This window comes from Amblyomma maculatum, chromosome 1 (assembly GCF_055883805.1).
Source record: "Amblyomma maculatum isolate TAMU_Amacu chromosome 1, ASM5588380v1, whole genome shotgun sequence".
NCBI lineage: Eukaryota > Metazoa > Arthropoda > Arachnida > Ixodida > Ixodidae > Amblyomma > Amblyomma maculatum.
In genome coordinates, this window is record NC_139344.1 from 274,955,928 (window position 1) to 274,975,388 (window position 19,461).

General features: G+C 44.3%; 1 protein-coding gene across 1 annotated transcript; it reads right to left on the reverse strand.

Annotated features, from left to right (window-relative positions):
• Positions 1–550: 550 nt before the first annotated feature.
• On the reverse strand, positions 551–16,837 carry wus (TM2 and DnaJ domain-containing protein wurst). The gene is made up of 3 exons (XM_084591338.1): positions 16,126–16,837; positions 6,995–7,458; positions 551–2,557 (listed from the first exon to the last, which is right to left on the reverse strand). The coding sequence occupies exons 1-3, from the start codon at positions 16,508–16,510 to the stop codon at positions 2,324–2,326; spliced, it is 1,083 nt and encodes a 360-aa protein (XP_084447464.1). The 5' UTR covers positions 16,511–16,837; the 3' UTR covers positions 551–2,323.
• Positions 16,838–19,461: the final 2,624 nt, after the last annotated feature.

Consider the following 19,461-nt stretch of genomic DNA (forward strand, 5'->3'; position numbering starts at 1 on the left):
GCTTCATTCAAGAAGTTCAAAACACTGTGGCATCATCTAGCAACAAAAGCTAAAAGCGCATCATAGGTGACGAGCAGCGATCGTGCAGTGCTTTTACGGTAGGGTACACTGAAGAGAGTGCAAAATGTAATAAAACAAGACAAGCACTCACAAAAGAGCTCTGCTTTAAGCAAATTAGTAGTATTTTACTTATATTTGGTAATGTAGGGGCAGTTGAATTTATTTCATGCAATTTTCACTGCAAATTTAAAATTATAAAGCCTCATTTCTTGGATATTGGAGTTCAAGCTAAACAATATGAAGAAATATCTTTTTACTTTATCATAATCTTATGAAGCATTTTGATCAGTGTTTGGTCCTTTTACCGCTTAAGCCACACAGATATGCAAGCAACTGCATGTATGCCTTGATAAATATGTTCAATATAGAGGTATGTCAGTTTTTCCTGTTTTTTCTGCCTTCATGATTGAAAATTCCAACAGATTATTTTCTTCCCAAGTCCACTGCCAGCCAGTATTGCACTGAAAAATCCAAATGACTGCTGCACTAAAAATTTTCACACCAAATTTATTGATTTGCACAGCCTTGGCTAAAAAGTGCCTTCTCAAGTGGTGACTGCCATTTCTTGTAAATATCTTACATGTAAATGGAATGTTGTCAAAGGAGTTGCTGGTTGCTAGCGGCAAATCAAACCAAATCATTCCAACAAGATAGCAAATTTCAAACATGCCAAACAAGAACTTCCAATAGACACTATCCAAAAAAAGGAAAGATTGAGCCCTCCAAGGTTTCACATACTGCTTAGTATACAGTTCCAGAATAACCACACACCTGGCAGCAAAGCAAACCACATCTAAGAACAAATGAAAGTACAATATACACTCTAGAGAGACTTTTCCTGATTGCCACTCAAAGATAATCACAGGATGGACGGCGAGACAAGGCTTTACTCTGCCTATGTAGGAAAGCTGCCACTCCATAAGCTCATGTACATAAAAAATTGTTAAGGACTATGAATAACATGACAGCTCTGTAACAGTAAGGCACACTATAAAGTTACTACCACCAGTGATTATGAGACCTAATGCACTGTAAAGTTTTGAAGGTGTTGACATGAAAATTATGTAAACAGTATGACAAAATTATGCTCCTGAAACCAGTAATCCCATAAACAATGGTGCCAGAAGACTTTAAATATAACCTGAAAAAGAAGCATAGTTTAGATACACATTACAAATACACTCTTGCCAGATCTGTGAGCTTTTTTCTTGAATTACCTCTGGCCTCAGCACGCAGGTATAAAAAAACTACTTTTGCCAAACCATGAACACTATAAAAAAACTTGCCTATAAATATGTCGAAGACCGTATGTCAAATATAGCTTTATGAAATTAATGCCATTATTATATTTAGTATGTGTTTATTGCTTGCCTGCATTAAAGAACTAAAATCATCTGGTAAAGTTATAAGTGATGTACCAACAATAATCTGCTCACAAGGTTTAACTAACATTTCAGCAGTGGAATGTCAACGCTAACCAGACAGTACTTGGGTAGGCTAACCTCTCGAATGCATTGTGAAAAATACTGAAGCTTTTTGGTTTAGTACAACAGCTTGCTTAGCCAAGCAATAACTTTCTCAGCTATTGCACAGGTGGTTTTGTCAGTTAGCAATATGATAGTAAAAAATAATGCCCAGACAAAAATGTAACAAGCTAATCCTGCTTTGGACATCACTGGCAGTGTCATTAGACACTTGAGCAAAATAGCAAGTTCAAGCATTTAAAAAATATCTGCTCCCTTTAAACCTGAGCAGCTTCAGTGCAATAGAATATCATGTTATACTACTAGTCTTAATAAAAACTTTCAACGTTTTAGTGAAACAATGAAAGACTTGTTCAGTAGCATAGCATGAAAAAATTGCACTTTTATGCTACTTAAATAAGAATCTTTGGAATGTATAGCACACAGAATGTAACAGGAATGTATACAGGAACAGTACAATTTACCTCAATAATGGAAAAGAAGTATAATTTAAGGCACATTCACAGCAAATAAAAATTTGCATTTTTTTGTGCTTTGGCAGCAAAAGATTAAAACATGAATGTAGATGCAAGCTGAAAGCGAAGACAGGTGGTGTGCTACCCGTAACCTTGTGCTGACTACTGACTTGCACCTTGTTGCCTTCAGAATTAAAAAAAGGAATCCCTGCTTGCACGCATCCCCCTAAGGTAAAACAAAATGGAAAAAAATGTGCAGTTCCAAACAAGTCTTCTAGGAATCTTTGCACTTAGCAGCTTTAAATCCATGAGCAGCATCCAATATCAGAACTCGCTGCGAGGATCATCTGGGTTTTCACGTTCTTGGACATTCTTTTTTAGCCGTCGTGACTTTAGATTGGAGAGGACCTCATATGCCTTCTGAATTTCTATGAACTTCTCTTGGGCTTGCAGTTTTTTATCAGGTTCTTTGAAGCGATCAGGGTGCCACTGGCGGGCTAACTTGCGGTATGAAGCTGTGATGGCTTCTTGCGTAGCACTGGACTGAACACCAAGCACCTGAAAGCCACAGCAGAGAAAACACTGTCAGCATAACATTCTATACCATCAGGCTCATTCAGTGCAATGGACACCAAGCAGTTCATAGCTGCTACAGGGCAGCAGTCAATGCCTGGTGTTTACTGCAGTTTGTAGAGCATATGAGGCAGAGCCCTTTGAGCAAACTTGTACACAACTCAAAATAACAGCTTGAGGGGCTAGTTGGTGCCGCATAATACCCAGAAATTTGGCGCAACACAAACACATGCGAAGAGACACAACACACGCGCACACTACCAACTGTTATATGGATCTGAACACACTTCCTCTTCACCACTCGTCTTCTTCGACACCCAAGTACATCTTCTCATCATCTTCTTCTTTGCCAAGGAGATAGTGGCACTTTCTTCCCCGCAGAACATAAACATCATCCAAGCATGGCAGTCACCAATTCTACACTCACGTACATCTCCACACACCTCTGCTTTGCCCAGCAGCTAATACCACACTGGACAGTCACAAAGTCCACCACATAGTCACATAATCACACACTAACAACCAACCACCACACATGTGCAGTAGGACATGTCCATCCAAAACACATCACTTGTGAAGTCCCTATGTAATGAAAAAACTGTAACCTGCCAACATTATCTACGAAGCAACGAAGTACATGAAAATGAGAAGTACATGTACTTGAGGGAAAAAGGATCAATAAACAAACATGGCCACAATACATTAGAGGTGTCTAAGAATAACAGCTTTAGGCCCGATAATAAACTTGATTCTTTCCATTACTCAAGAAGATTCCTCAATAAAAATAAATTCTTTTCTACGTAAACTCAGCGACGCTTCACTAATACATCTGTCTTCTTTCTTCTGTATCCAGAACGCCTCTAAAATTTCACGCGCCATCTTATCCCGACTCTTTCCTAAAATATTAAGCCTGCTAAACAATGGCTCACACTTGCACTTCTGACAGTGCAGGGGTAAATTTGACCCCTTCCCATTTTCTATGGACTTCTCATGTTCCCTTATTCTATCATTGATACATATTGATGTTTATGTTCTGCGGGGAAGAAAGTGCCACTATCTCCTTGGCAAAGAAGAGGATGATGAGAAGATGTACTTGGGTGTAGAAGAAGAGGAGTGGTGAAGAGGAAGTGTGTTCAGATCCATATAACAGTTGGTAGTGTGTGCGCGTGTTGTCTCTTCGCATGTGTTTGTGTTTGTTGCGCCACATTTCTGGGTATTGTACACAACTGTGCACACCAAGAATTTGTATCCTTTTCTGAGAGTGTGCACCAGCTAGCAGTGATATCTTTGTAACTTAGTGCCCTTTATATCCCAAATACGGAACACTTTATTGTAACTAGAGAACGCAGTAAATAATATTATTCAGTCATGTCACCACAGGGTTCATACAGAAATATGACCTAAAATTCAAGAATTCCAGAATTTTAAGGACACAATGAAGCAAACATCAAGGAGAAGGAAATATATACCTCATCACAAACACTAGAAATCTTTGAAAGCTAGCCTCCGATTTCCTTTTGATGGACACCATCCCTACCTTTCTTTCCCAGGGAATTCAGTGCAAATAAGGACAGTTATGTCATTTTAATCTCAATATCCTTAGGAGGACCAGTGCTGAAGACTCCAGTAGTGACAAACATTTTGCTGCTTTGCTATAGTTTTTGTCTTGTTGCACAAGTTCTTGACATGCAACTACAGTCTTTTTTTTTTTTTTTGCTTTCTTGCTTGCTTGCTGCTTGTTGTTCTTTTCAGTTTCTCAAGAACCTACCACACTCCTGACTCACAAGATGCATGCAAGCCTTAAACTTGACAAATATTAGCACACTGAGGAGGCTACAATGGCTTTTGACTGCATCTCAAGGTATTTTCCTCACTGTCACGTGCCTCAAATTAATTTACCTGTTGAAGCAATTTTTCTGTTACACTTCCCCATGCTCATTTGAAGCCTTTCCTATTGATTATTTGCCAGTGCATGCAACACTTCCCATCATGCTGCTACTGTTCAAGCATGCAAACTGGCAATGTGCTTGATATGCCTGGTGCTTTTCAGACGGCCCCTTGCAACAAGACAGACATTCTCTGGCAACGACACACGCTTTTCTCAACGTAAGAAGTTCAAGCAGACAAACTGGAACTTGCACATTTCGTAAAACATGGCATGATATAGCACAGTTTATGCTGTGGAGCACAATGTAAAATGGAGGTGTGAAGCTAACTTGATTTACATCACTGGTGTGTACTGAATTAATGCCTTGAAAAATTTGCAGCATGATGCAACACTTACCAGAATGAAACAAAAGGGCTGCCAATGACACATTAAAGGACGAAATCAGTAAAATTCCCTAGGCATAGATTATATTTTTTTGAAGCTGATACCTCCACAGAATCATTTTTCACCTCTTTGTCACAGTGTAGAAATTTTCATATATAAGCTAGGTGAAGACGATTTAAAATTTTCAACATATTCAAGATATTTGGGATTGCACTCAAATTTCTGGAGCTTCCAATGGCTCTTGAATATCTTTTGAAAACCAAGGGTATTCAAGGATTTCAAAGGCCGGAGCAAACCCTAGTCATCCACAAAAAATATGCTTCTTTCTGTAATTCTAGCAGTGTGTACACCTTCGGGAAAAAAAAAAAAAAAAACATATGAACCCCTTATCCTTCCACAACTCGCCAGACAAATCTTGGTGTTTCAACATAACGATTTCCAGCCATTGTGGCTCTGTATTAAATTTTGCTTATGCCAGTAAAATAATCCCCATCAGAGTTTTCCCTTCCAAACCAGACCGGCTGTCAGATTTGAAGCCTACAGTCCAGTGAACTATGCTTACACAATCTGCTATGTTAACTATATTAATCCTGTGTAAGTGTGGAGACTATGCAATTGCAAAATGATTCAAAAGTAAAACAAATAAGAATAATGCCAATTGTTAGTACCATTAATATTAAACTAAGTTAAAACACCCACTAGTTGAACTCAGACTAGTAGAAATTGAATGGGATTGCAAAATAATTCAATATAAGGCGATTCCAACGTCCCAGACCCCAGAAGCAACTATGGCAGGTTCTTTTAAATAAAAAAAATTGGGCTCCTTGAAGATCGTGTGAATGTAGTTCCTTTGATATATTTTGTCAAAAAAAAAAAAAAAAAAAAACCTGCTCACGTAAGCGCTCTTCATTTTCAGTAACAAAGCAAAAGTTGGTTGAATTAAAAATTTTAAGTCAAGTGTGAAACAGGGCGACATGGCAATATCTCATAATCCACTTGAACTGTTCTTTCATGTGACTACATTATTAGTTACTTGGTTATTTTAATGCAACCCTAAAATATATTCTCATTTGTATATGTTTTCTGGTTCGACACCAAAGAGTTTTAAAACAGCCATGGTTGTTTCATATAAGCAATTATAAAAAGGTTGCTTTCTATTGTTTCCAGAGGAAAACCTTCAAAAATGTTTGCATTCCTGCTTTGACATCAACAAATGCTTCTTCAAGAATTACTGGATAAAAATGACTGATAGTTGCAACTGATGACTGCACCTTCACTGCAAAGCAAAATATATTTTTCCACAGCCTGCTGCTAAGTGCAAAGAATTGCAATGCACAAGCTGTAAATACAGCTGAAGTAGTTAATAAATAAAACTGAAGTTTAAAAGCTTTTTCTTCTAGAGGTGCGTTCCTTCTAATGGCTTAAATGCAAGCAAGCTATTTGCACAACTACACATTCCTCTTTTTTTTTTCATACTTTTTTGTTTCATAATATGAAACACATTCTGGCAGCTATAGACCCATCAATGTCTGTAGATCACTGTCATATACCCACAAAATCAATGACGGCATTTCTTTTCATTTGTATTCAAAGATTTGCAAACTTACAAGTTTTCATAATTTTGGCAATGTTAGTACTTCCTGTACAAAGAATATGCCATCCTAAAACCACAATCAATAGAAGCTGTGACACACACGAAATTTGTAGAAACAGTTCAGGTTCAAGATAATAAAATGAAGGCCCCTATGAAGGGGCTAAATTTCATCTAATCTTGAGAACCTTGATTTTAGAGCCAAGGTGGTTTTTTTTTTTTTTTTTTCTTGTACTAATGTGAGTCAAGTCAAAGGTGTTGAACCTTCATTGGGTGAGGAAAAGGGTGGTACAATGTGCACATAAAAAGAAAGCGTGAAAATACATTATTTTTCTTCAACAAGTCAACAAAGTCGGAAAATCCTGAAATTGCAATAACACCGTGTGCAACCTATTGCAGTACAAACTTATTTTTCCATCAAGCTATACTGTTAACTGAAACACTAGTTTCTTCATTCTATGGGCACATTATCCAATCTGTCATGAAAACTGCATTATTGCCATAAGAAAAGTCATGGGACAACCATGATCGACAGAAAGAAGCAGGGAGCAGCACTCACTTTAAGGGCATTGGCCTCCCCCTGAGGATCAAGAGCTTGCATGAGTAGCCGCCAGAGTTCTCCCCAGCCATTGTGCTTCAACTGATGGTACATTGCTATCACAACACTTTTGAAGTCCTGCCACAAAGGGCTACCAAAAAAATGTCGGATGGAGTCACGACATTTGACCTCTGTCCCGTCATTGTCAGTCATGCTGCAGTTGAAATACAGCCATGAGGCCCACATAGAACTGTAGAGTAGGCCACATGTAATGAACACCGCCAGTCGTAGGTACAGTGGCTTAGCAGGCCGAGGCTTCAAGCGCCAGCTTTTGGCATAATTGTTGAAGAAGTAGCTGGATGACAGGCTGGTCCAGAAGACGCTGTGTGTGCTCCAGAAGTAGAGTGGGTATGTCAAGTATGCACCCAGCAGTGGCATCTTGAAGTTTCCCTTCTGTTCACCAATGTTGCCCACCAGATGGACACCTAGTATACAAGTAACAAAAACGGAATAAGATTTAAAATAAAGAATTGAAAAAAAAAAAAGTATGCAATAGATAAAAAAGCTACTTGGAGGATGAAGGTCTTGAAAACGTTTTATTTTTCATCATCTTGTTCAAACTTAGCATGCAAGCACAAAATAGAAGCCCGATTTCAAATATGCATTTACATTACAAATATCTTATCAGGAAGCGAAAATATGACAAAATAACAAGCCATTTCTTACGAGCCATTATGATAATTTCTCTATAAAGAAGAGCTCTTTTAGGAACATCCACACTTTTATAAAGGTCCACTGTACATGCTAAAGCTAACGAAATTTCTATAATGCCATTTTCCTGATCATAAATACCAAAAGCTGAAAAGAAAAATGTATGCGGTAGTAATAAGCCGAAATTTAGTCTAATTGCTGTGAAAAGGAAGAAGTGCATGAGGAACATTCCAGTCAGTGGCATCGTGATTGCTGCGCGTGTTGGACCTGACGGTGTTCGCTGTTACTGTGTTCGCCGCTGATCTACCTAGTCCTGCTGATCGAGTCTTGCTGACCTGCCCAATAAACCCCCATCTTACATTTGGTGGAGGTGCTGGTTAAGATCTATCCTCTCGCCCTGGAACTCCGCAGTCGCACATTACCACTTCCTGCGATGCCTGAGGACGTTAACCACCAAGCTGTACAAGTTGGCTCGGCCATCATCTGTCCCGGTTCCCTCCGCCAGCGAGACCCCGCCATCTTCAGCGGCACTGACGACCATGACGTCGAGGACTGGCTCACATCCTATGAGCGAGTGAGCGCTTACAACGAATGGGACGCGGAAACGAAGTTAAGCAATGTGATTTTCTATCTCACCGGCGTAGCAAATCTATGGTTTCGGAACAATGAGGACATTCCATCATGGTCCGTGTTTAAAGCCAGCTTCTCTGAAGTTTTCGGCCGTCCGGCTGTGAGGAAACTCCGCGCTGAACAGCGCTTGCGTGCACGGTCTCAGCAGGTTGGCGAGAATTTCACGAGTTATATCGAGGACGTCGTCGACTTGTGCAAGTGCGTGAACGCACAGATGTCAGAGGCCGACAAGATGAAGCACATTCTGCAAGGCATCGATGATGACGCCTTTCAGATGCTGTCGGCTCGAGATATCCGCACCGTCGTGGAAGTGGTCACACTGTGTCAAAGTTATGATGAACTGCGCGAACAAAGGGCCATAATTCGTGCGAACACCATGCCCTCTGAGTCACTTGCTGGCCTGACAGATGCAGGCGAACATTCTGCACTCCTGCCACAAATCAAGAGCTTCATTCAGGAAGAAGTTGCTCGGCAGCTCTCCCTTATGTCCTGCCATCAAGAACCTTTCTCACACCTAGCTCCCAGTCTGCGCCAATTATTCAAGAACAGGTAGCTGAATCTCTTCCTCCAGCCCCTCAATCCATGCCTGTCACAGCGCCATTGACATATGCGGCTGTTGCTGCCTGACCACCACCTACATATGCTCCGCCGCCACCTGCCTACGTTCAGCCGCCTCCTGGGCCTGCGTGAGAACCTGCACAGTTTATTCGACCGGCTCCAAGACCACGCAATCCCTGGCGCAAGACAGATAACCGGCCAATTTGTTACACTTGCGGGCTTGCTGGACATATTTCTCGTTATTGCCGCAACCGTCTCCCACTGTCGGCACCACCTACTCATGGTTCTGGGTACTGGTCTCAGACGCCTCAGTATTCCGCGCTTACTGAGCCTCCAGCCAGCCGTCATTTCTCCCCAGACCGCTCAGCCATGTCCGACCGCCGTTCACCGTCGCCGCGACGCCGACAGAACGCTTCACGTGAGGAAAACTAGAGGCCGCAGTTCCTGAGGTGAGGTGTGAACTGCGACCACGTCGAACTTCCCAAGTCCATCCGTCGCCGGCAAACCTAATTGAAGTTTTGGTCGAGGATGTTGCTGTCATGGCTCCAATTGACACTAGTGCTGCGATTTCGGTTATGGACGCAAAACTATGTAGCACTTTAAAGAAAGTGAAGACGCCAATTGCGGGACTTCGTTGTGAACGGCCAGCGCTCAGCATATCAAGCCTTTAGCAGCGTGCACCGCTCGAGTAGTTATCCGGAATTGCCTTCATACGATTGAGTTCGTCGTGCTGCCAAGTTGCTCATACGCTGTAATTTTAGGCTGGGATTTCCTGTTGCGTCACGCTGCTATTATCGATTGTGCTTGAGCTGAAGTGGGGTTCTCGGCTGTGCCCGGTGCCTTACCAGACGCTGATCCATCAAATTCCTGTGCTAAAGCCCTCGTCGCCGAAGATATCGACCTTCCTCCCTGCTCTTCTGTGCTTGTTCGTGTCGCTTGTGCCTCTGTTAGCGATGACACCGTTCTCTTCACACCAGCCCATACTTTCCTGCGTCGCAAGTGCCTTCCATTGCCCTACGCAGTGCTCGCTATTTCTGCTGGCCTTTCCATGTTATGGGTCTCTAACCCATTTAACTACCCTACTGCTTTGCGCCATGGTGAATGCCTCGGAAGTATCCAGCCAATCGCATCTCTTCTGATCTGTGAGGAACGTGACGACGCGCCGCACTCTGCCGTGACTGCGCTCAGCCGTGACTGCGCTCAGCCCCTCTTCACCTGCGCCCGCTCCCCCCTCTACAGACTTGTTCCTCCGTTCCATCGACACAGATCTTCCTCCAGAGGAGCGCACTCAGCTTTTGAACCTACTACATCACTTTCGCTCCTCCTTCGACTCTCATCAAAGTTCTTTGGGCCAAACTTCTACAGTCACTCATCGCATCGACACCGGCACCCACGCACCACTGCGACAGCGCCCCTATCGTGTGTCTGCAACCGAACGCCAGGCTATTGAAGAGCAAGTCGACCTAATGATCCAGAATGGCGTGATTCAGCCCTCAAGCAGCCCTGGGCATCACCCGTTGTCCTCGTAAAAAAGAGAGATGGTTCTATCCGCTTCTGTGTCGATTATCGCCGCCTTAATAAGATTACGCGAAAGGACGTCTACCCTCTCCCACGCATCGACGACGCTCTCGATTGTTTGCAAGGCGCCGAGCTCTTTTCTTCCCTAGATTTACGTTCCGGGTACTGGCAAGTTCCCTTGGAAGCGGCTGATCGCCCCAAAACTGCCTTTGTAACTCCCGATGGCTTGTACGAATTTACAGTTATGCCGTTTGGCCTTTGTAATGCTCCGGCAACATTTGAGCGGATGATGGACACCATTTTGCGTGGCCTAAAGTGGAAGACGTGCCTCTGCTACCTCGACGACGTTGTCTTTTCTCCTGACTTTGACACACACCTCTACCGTATAAAGCACGTTTTGACCTGCCTATCTGATGCCGGACGGCAGCTGAATTTGAAAAAATGTCGTTTTGCTGCCCGCCAGCTCACCATTCTCGGCCACGTTGTTTCCAAAGAAGGTGTATCTCCAGACCCTGCCAAACTTCGTGCCGTAGCAGCCTTTCCCAAACCGACTTCCATCAAAGACCTACGTAGCTTCCTCGGGCTGTGCTCTTACTTTCGCCGCTTTATTAGAAATTTTGCTTCCATTGCTGCTCCCTTGACAGAACTTCTGTCCAGCAGTTCCGACCTTTCGTCGTGGTCGCCAGTGTGCGACGATGCGTTCAATGCTTTACTCCACATCCTCACGGCACTGCCTGTCCTACGTCACTTCGACCCCACAGCGTCTACTGAGGTCCGCACAGACGCCAGTGGTATTGGTCTCGGCGCTGTGCTCGCTCAGCGCAAATCAGGTTATACTGAACATGTGGTCGCCTATGCTAACCGTACACTCACGAAGGCTGAATCCAATTACTCTGTCACTGAAAAAGAGTGCTTAACGATTATTTGGGCTCTTACTAAATTCCGCCCTTACCTCTATGGCCGCCCTTTTAACATAGTGACGGACCAACATGCGCTTTGCTGGCTTTCCTCACTGAAAGACCCGTCCGGCAGACTGGCAAGATGGGCTCTTCGCCTTCAGGAATATGATGTCCGCATTGTTTACTGCTTCGGCCGCAAGCATCACGACGCCGATGCACTTTCCCGCTGCCCCCTTACAGCTGAGGTCGCGAGCCTTTCCTCTTCCGACGATTTCCCGCCATCGCTTCACATCAATGACATGCCGTCAGCGCAGCGGCAAGATCCTTGGATAAATTCTATCCTCGATTTTATCTCCAATCCTACAGCTGCTTCTCCATCGCGCGCTCTCTGCCGCCATGCTTCCCACTTCGGCATTCGTGATAACCTCCTCTATTGCCGCAACTACTGCGCAGATGGCCGCAAGTGGTTGCTAGTTATTCCCCGGCAGCTACGTTCGCAAATCTGCAACTATTTCGACGCTGACCCACAATCCAGTCAAGCGGGCATCTTCAAGACCTACACTCGTCTCCGGCTGCGTTACTACTGGCGGGGCATGTACACCTTCGTACTCGAGTATGTTCGCTCATGCCTCACCTGTCAACGTCGCAAGACATCTCCTCAACATTCTGCTGGAGAGTTGCTGCCGTTACCCAGGCCACCACGCCCTTTCGACCGCCTCGGCATTGATTTGTACAGGGCGCTTCCCTACACTGCGGCCGGCAACCGCTGGGCTATTGTAGCCGTTGATCATTTGACGAGGTATGCAGAAACCGCCGCACTTCCATCTGCCACAGCGTCAGAAGTAGCTTCCTTCATTTTGCAGCGATTTGTTCTTCGCCGTGGCGCACCTCGAGAGCAGCTCAGCGACAGAGGACACGTTTTCTTGAGTGAAGTTGAGAAAGCCTTGCTCACCAAGTGCAACATTATTCATAGAACTACCTCCGCCTATCATCACCAGACTAATGGCCTCACTGAGTGTTTCAATCGTACCCTTGGTGACATGCTCTCTATGTACGTCTCCTCAAACCACTCAAACTGAGACCTCGTCCTTCCGTATGTCACGTACGCTTACAATACCGCAATGCAGTCTACTACTGGCTTCTCCCCTTTTTTTCTCCTCTACGGCCATCACCCCTCTGCTACAATCGACACCATACTCCCGTATCAGCCAGGTATATCAGAGTATACTCCTGCGTCTCAAGCAGCCCAGCATGCAGAAGACTGTCGACAAATTGCCCGCGCATTCACGGCTAACACCCAGTACCGCCATAAATCCAACCATGACAGCCCACACTCGACACCGGACTTCTCGTCTCGCGCTCTTGTGTGGCTGTGGATACCTTCTAATGCTCCTGGACTGTCTTCAAAATTTCTTGCTAAATACCATGGCCCATACCGAGTTTTGGAGCGTACCTCTCTGGTTAATTATGTGGTGAAACCTGTTACGCCGTCCCATGATCTACGCCGGCGCGGACACGAGATTGTTCATGTCCAGCGCCTCAAACCCTATTACAACCCTGCCGTCTTGCTCACACCGTAAGTTGCCAGGATGTCTCCTCTTCGTCCCTCGGGTAATTGTGAAGAGGAAGTGCACGAGGAACATTCCAGTCAGTGGCATCGTGATCGCTGCGCGTGTTGGACCTGACGGTGTTCGCTGTCGCTGTGTTCGCCGCTGATCTACCCAGTCCTGCTGATCGAGTCCTGCTGATCTGCCCAATAAACCCCCCATCTTACATTGCTAATATTTAACAATTAAGGAAAAAGTGGAAATCTACCATAAAGGGCCGTAACAAACGACCTATTTAAGACAGTTATTTTGCCATGTCGTCTCCTCGAGATGAGATATCTGAAATCTAAATGCTTACTTGAAATCAGCATTCTATTCTGCACTTGCATGCTAAGCTTCAATAAAATATTTTGGAAAATAAAGAATGAGTTTTTAAGACTTAAACCTCCTTAATTTAAGGTGGCACTCACCTCCACCCAAACTCAGAGGGAATATGAACAGTATCTATTCTATCTATTTATCTAGCCCAAAAACATACCACTTGTGCAGTTTTCAAGGCCAGAAGTTAAGCAAACATACCACCAATGGTGCCCATAGAATTGGTGAATGCCTTCAGCCAGAACACAGCACAAATATTGTGAATAAGAAAATTCTTTAACCTATTCAAATGGGTTTATGTTACATTTCACACATGCATGTTCTACTTGTGAGCCTTGAGCTTAGGAATCACCGCTTCGAAAAAGTACTTCACAAAAATAGCTGAATAAACAACCCTATGGCCCAACTTAACAGGTTTAACTTCTTTTGCAGAACAGTTAGACAAATAAATTAATTTATGCTAAGAGGTACAGTGATGGAAAAAAAATTATGGACGTGAATTTGCAGTAAAAATTGTTTCTGCCTATTCAGGCACACAGGTGAAAGAAAAGCATAGAACCATTAAAAAATACACATGCTCTATCCGCTGGAATAACCAAACCTGATTGGATAGCAAAGCTAAGTCAGAATAAATCCTTTAATGCAAATCTGCATGCTGTAACTTTTGTCCATTACTGTACAGGTGCACATTTTGCGTTAGAAATGCTCTTATGTGTTCTGTATAAAAAATATCATGGTTTCTTGAGTGAGGCAGCAGTAGCAGTTCCCAACTTTTATTATGTAAGGCATGACAAGATTTTGATCGCAAAAGTGTGCTCTGTAATATTATGGTCTGGACTGTGCACATGTACTTATAACTCAAAGCATTCAAATATGAATGGCATAAATATTTTATAAAGCCATGGCAAACTTCTACCCTTGTCTCTTCTCTTTCACAAGGATTCATGTGTTAAAAAATTAGCACCACTTTGCTGAAAAGCTTTTACCGTGACAGTTAGTGACACTGCCAAGTGCTTTTGCTTGTACTTTTTTCCTCTCGTTTTCTGAGCTGAAGTGGTGGCTCAGTGGTTACAGCGCCCAACTGTTGAGCCCAAGAATGCATGATCAAATCCCGGCCGCAGCAGCCACTTCGATGACTGCGAAAAGCAAGGCACCCGTATGCTGTGTGATGTCAGTACACACTAAAGAGCCCTAGGTGGTCAGAATTTCTGGAGCCCTCCACTGCAGCCTCCCTCTTCACCTCAGTTGCTTTGGGACTTTAAAACCTATAAACTAAACCAGACCATAATTTTATTAGGGGGCATTTCACCTTGTTAATAGAATGAGGCTAGTAGTAAACTGGTGATCAAAGTTTGAGACCAGGAATGTGGGGTGTGGGGAGGCCCCGCCTCCAAGTCTTGGCTATGTCCCTGACATGAGTGCTTCAAGGTAAATGCATATCACATGAAATTCATAAACTCATTTGCCTGATCACAGTACAGCACAGTAAAATATTTAACAAAGAGCTATCCTGCTGTTTGGTGATTGAACATAGGATATTAACTTCTTATGAGCCCACAGCCATTGTACCCCTTCTTATGAGCCAGCAGCCATTGTACCCCGCCGGGGTGGTGCAGTGGTTACGGCGCTCGACTACTGTTCCCAAGGATGCGGGATCAAATGCCGGCCTCAGCGGCCACTTTTCGATGGAGGCGAAAAGCAAGGCGCCCATGTGCTGTGCGATGTCAGTGCACGTTAAAGAACCCCAGGTGGTCGAAATTTCCGGAGCCCTCCACTACGGCGCCTCTCATAGCCTGAGTCACTTTGGGACGTTAAACCCCACAAACCAATATATAGAGAGTATCACCAATATTGTTCATCCCATCCTCGTCGCCAATGTGATGTTTTCAAAGGTGGAAGTCAGACTCCAGCTGTCCCAAACACTTTATATATATATATATATATATATATATATATATATATATATATATACAGAAGTGCCTCCTGGGGAATAAAAAATTCAAATGGAAAACGAAAGTGAATACAACAATTTGAAATTAGGTTTTGGGTAAGAAAGCTGGTGCAACTATAGTTCAGGGAATGTATCTTCAAACAAAATACAACCCTTACTAAATAGTTTGCTGTGCTACAACAAAACCTATCATGCATGATTACTTAACAGCTACCGCAAGCCAAGCAGATCACAGGTTCAATTTAAACTCATATCGCTCACACTTCAGTAAAGAAAACTGCTGAAAATACCTTTTTAGCAGAATGACTACCCAAAGTGCAGATTGCTGAAATTAAATTACAGCCTCCTACCACAGCACCTTTAGAGCCTTTTATCAATGCAGAATGCAAATGCTCTCCTCTGCAAAATGACAGCCGCATAATGATGTGAAACGCAGGCAAAATTTTGCAGAAGCACCATTTTTAGTTGACAGTGCCCGCAATACGTAATTAGTTTTAATGCGGCTTTAGCAATTAGCACCGCAAATACAGTATAGCTGCCTGCCTGGCCTTGGAATCGTAAGGTGGAAGATAACGTATAGCTTCCAGGTGATGCTTGTCCCCAAGTGAACAGCACACATGTCAGCCTTGAATAGCACTTATCTTAAGTAAAGCAACAGCTGTGAACACTCAAATTCTTGGCATATGCTCACAAGCTAAAGACAAAAGGATAAAAAGCACAGCCCATTCTTCTCCACAAATGTGCTAGAGGAGCCACGTTTTTGGCCATGTACCCCATTAAGCAAATATTTGAAACTAATTGGGTAACTGACTCTTACGCTTCACTTTCCATTACTCAAGCCGCTGTTTAGCTCTCTATTGCCCTCTTCTGGAAAGCCGTAAGGTATGCGTTTCATGCACACATACAGATGAAACAGATCAGTTAAGAGATTAGTAGACGAACTAAACGGATGGTACTTACCAATAGCAACTGCCAAAGGCACTGGCAGCACGGCGAGAGGCATAAATTTCGAAGGAATGTGGTCCATGGGTATGGCATATAAGATCATGTAACCGAGAGCGTCTGAAACTATCATCTGGCCAATCGACCTGACAGTGCTAGACGGCGGCTTCGGATGTCTGCGTATATTTTCTTTCAGCTTTTCCACGGCCTCCGGATCTCTATTAGCGTATTTCACGTAGTCCGGAATTTTCCAAATGTCTCTAACCCAGCCAAGTCCAAAGTAACCACCTAGTGTCATCCACCACACAAAGGCTTGCCGATCGCGATGAAGGTAGAAGTGATGTGCGCCTAGCCAGCCAAACGTGAGCCATAATAAATATGTAACAAGCAAGCTTTTCGCCATTGGAGGCGACGCGCGCACTTGTGAGAGGTTTTAAATTACCTTTCAAACTGGGCAGCCTATGTTTCACTGGGTTGCAGACAGGCTCTACACCTGTCGGCCCGCTGGCACTGGGGCGACGGTGCACAATCTAGAAACACTAAGCAGCCGCAAGCCTGCGTAATCAAAGTGCAAATCGCGCGCGCGCACGCCGTCTTGTCCCTACACACGAACGACTCCCCTACTACTTGCCATCGGGCTAACTGCATACACACGCATGGCACACGCAAACACACGTCGTGCGTCGAATACTAGGCTGGAGAGATTACAGGATATCTCCCACGAGGCCGTTGACGAGGCCTAACGTGGAGCATATAGATAGCCTGCAAAATGTACTGAACTAAAATTTTAAGTGCTGCCCTCATGCGACGACCAAGTCAGAATGCTACAGAAGCATTCTGTAGGAACCAGTAGGAACTGCAGGTAAAAGCAAAAAGCACGTGCACTGTAGACTTGAATAAAAGCAGTAAAAATTGCAAAAGCCAAGCATGGGGAGGAAAGCAAGCCACTCCCGTCCCGGCGCCCGGATAAATAACGAGAAAGTTTTGAAACAAGTCACGCTCTCTCTTTCTTTTTTTTGCTCCCTCTCTCTATATTTGCCCGCGCGTACTCATCTGCTTGTAATGTTATTGTCGCGATCTTGATCTTGAGTTTGCGGTTATGGTTATGTTTCTGTCTTTCCACCGCCGTGTGAAAAATTCTTCTTGCCTCCCATAAATGCGTTAGGTGGCTGTAAATAGCCGGGACCCCAGTCACACGGCACTTCTCCAAGGTCTTTACTGCAAAGGAGCTGTATTGCATTAAAGGAGCAAAACTAAAAAGGAGAAGCAGCGCAGCTACACGGCAACTGCAACAGAGATAGATGGCGATGATGATGATAATTCAGGTATTCTTCATGAGCGTCCTCTGTCGAGCGGCAATCACAACGGCTGTCAACCGCTGTGCTTGAAATGGCGCTAGTAGCAGCTACCAAAATTTAAGTAGTCAATATATTTCACCTTAAATGATAAGTGAACAATACTGGCCTTGTTTATGTTAGGAAAAGTAACCGACTCATTATTATAAAAGGCTCTGAAGGTTTGATGAAGGTTTGAAACGGATGTTTAGTGACAAGAGTTCCTTTTTTCCTTTCCATTCTGACCACGGTAGCACGCACTCGTCGTTCCGCCTGGTTCCGCGTGCTCGCGTGCGAAGCATACTTTACTAGTGCAAATTTCCAATAAATTTTAATAGGCTGTGTTCGATCAACGTAATCAACGTGCGTGTTACAACCATGAGCGACGAGACCCAGGACGTGAAAGCAAAGTGCGAAATCAGTAGGAGACATCGTATGTCGGCTGCTAAAACGTTCGAACTCTTCTATCAACACTCGGAGATTTTTAAAGTTCATTGAAACACAAAGTTAACGCCTAAAAGGCCACCCCATGGAGCAAACTTTCTCTGCGAACTTCATGCGGTGTGGCGCAACGCTGACGCACCGTCGCCGTGCCATGGCCGTGCCGTACCACATTCAGCGAAAAACTGGCGGCGTCGGCGCCCGAGTGAGAAAACGCATGAGCTGGTCCGCTTCAACAACGCACTTTTCACACTAAATGACATTTAAAGCCTGCAGTACGCTGTTGTTGCGGCGTCGGGCGTACTCGAAGGCTGTATTAGCTGTATGCAAGCGCTGTCGGGCGCCATTTTAGACGCTGCCTATTTTATGTGCTTGCAGCAGAGCTTGAGCGAGTGTTGTTGAGCGGAACGTCGAAAAAGGTCCCGCTTCGGCTCCATCATCAAAGTAGGCAAAATCGCAACGCTTACAACACTTTATGACGCGGCCTTACCAAAGCGGTGCAGGCCGCTAGCGCGGCGGAACAACGGGAGAATGTTTTTGCAGATCGACGATGCGCAATCACGTGACACATGGGTGACGTAGCCTACACGTCACGTACGCGTATCTCGCGGAGTCTTTTTTTTTTTTTTTTTCCTTGTAAGAGGAAGCGCTCGCGGCAGTTTTGTTGAGGGGCTTTAGTTTTGTCCACGCCATGGCTCCTCTAGCTCCTCCTCCAACACAGTTTTCTCCCCTCCCCCATGGCTTCAAGCAGTAAGCAGAATTTTCCTCCCCCGGGGGAATGAGTGAGCGCAGATTTTGTGCGTTCGCAGTCTTTTGCTTTCGTTCTTTCTTCCGGTGGTCTGGCGGGGTTAGAGCTGGTATTCGAAGCGACACAGGGACTTCCGAGTCGCGAGTCTGCTTCTTCGCAGCGCGCTGCAGGGATTGTGATTGCTTCCTCACTACAATGAAAACGTGCAAGAGTACTGACCTTATGCGGGGCCTCAAATATATTGAGTACCTACGCATCAGTTATTTGCACACACGCGCGCCCACACACACGCAGCTTTTTAGTGGCAAAAAGCAAATACCTTTACGGCATCTTGCGGCGCGTAAACGTTGATGTTTGGAATTAAGCTGTGAAATTATACAAGATGTTACTTATCTTACGGATACGTCACTACATTATATATATATATATATATATATATATATATATATATATATATATATATATATATATAGTTGTTGTGTGTACATAATTGAGGCGTAACTTTTAAGGTGCAAAAGCGGCTGATTGAGCCAGGTAAACGACAGCAAATCTTCAGCACTCCCTCCGCTGCCTCTCAAGCCAAACCAGCCCATACCTCAACAGCTAGCGAAAAAGAAAAAAGGAAGCAAGCGTGCATACTGCTTTACCGAGGCACGGCCGGTCTCGAGGGAGAGCGCGTTTCTCTCTTCTCTTATGGCCTCTCCAATGGGGTCTGTTTCCACCGCCCGCCGCGCCTCGGTGGGGTCGCCACCGCCCCACTGCTGCTCCTCCGCTACAGCCGTTCACGCGCAAGGGAAACGCGCGCTCGCTCTTCGTGGCACGCAACAGTAC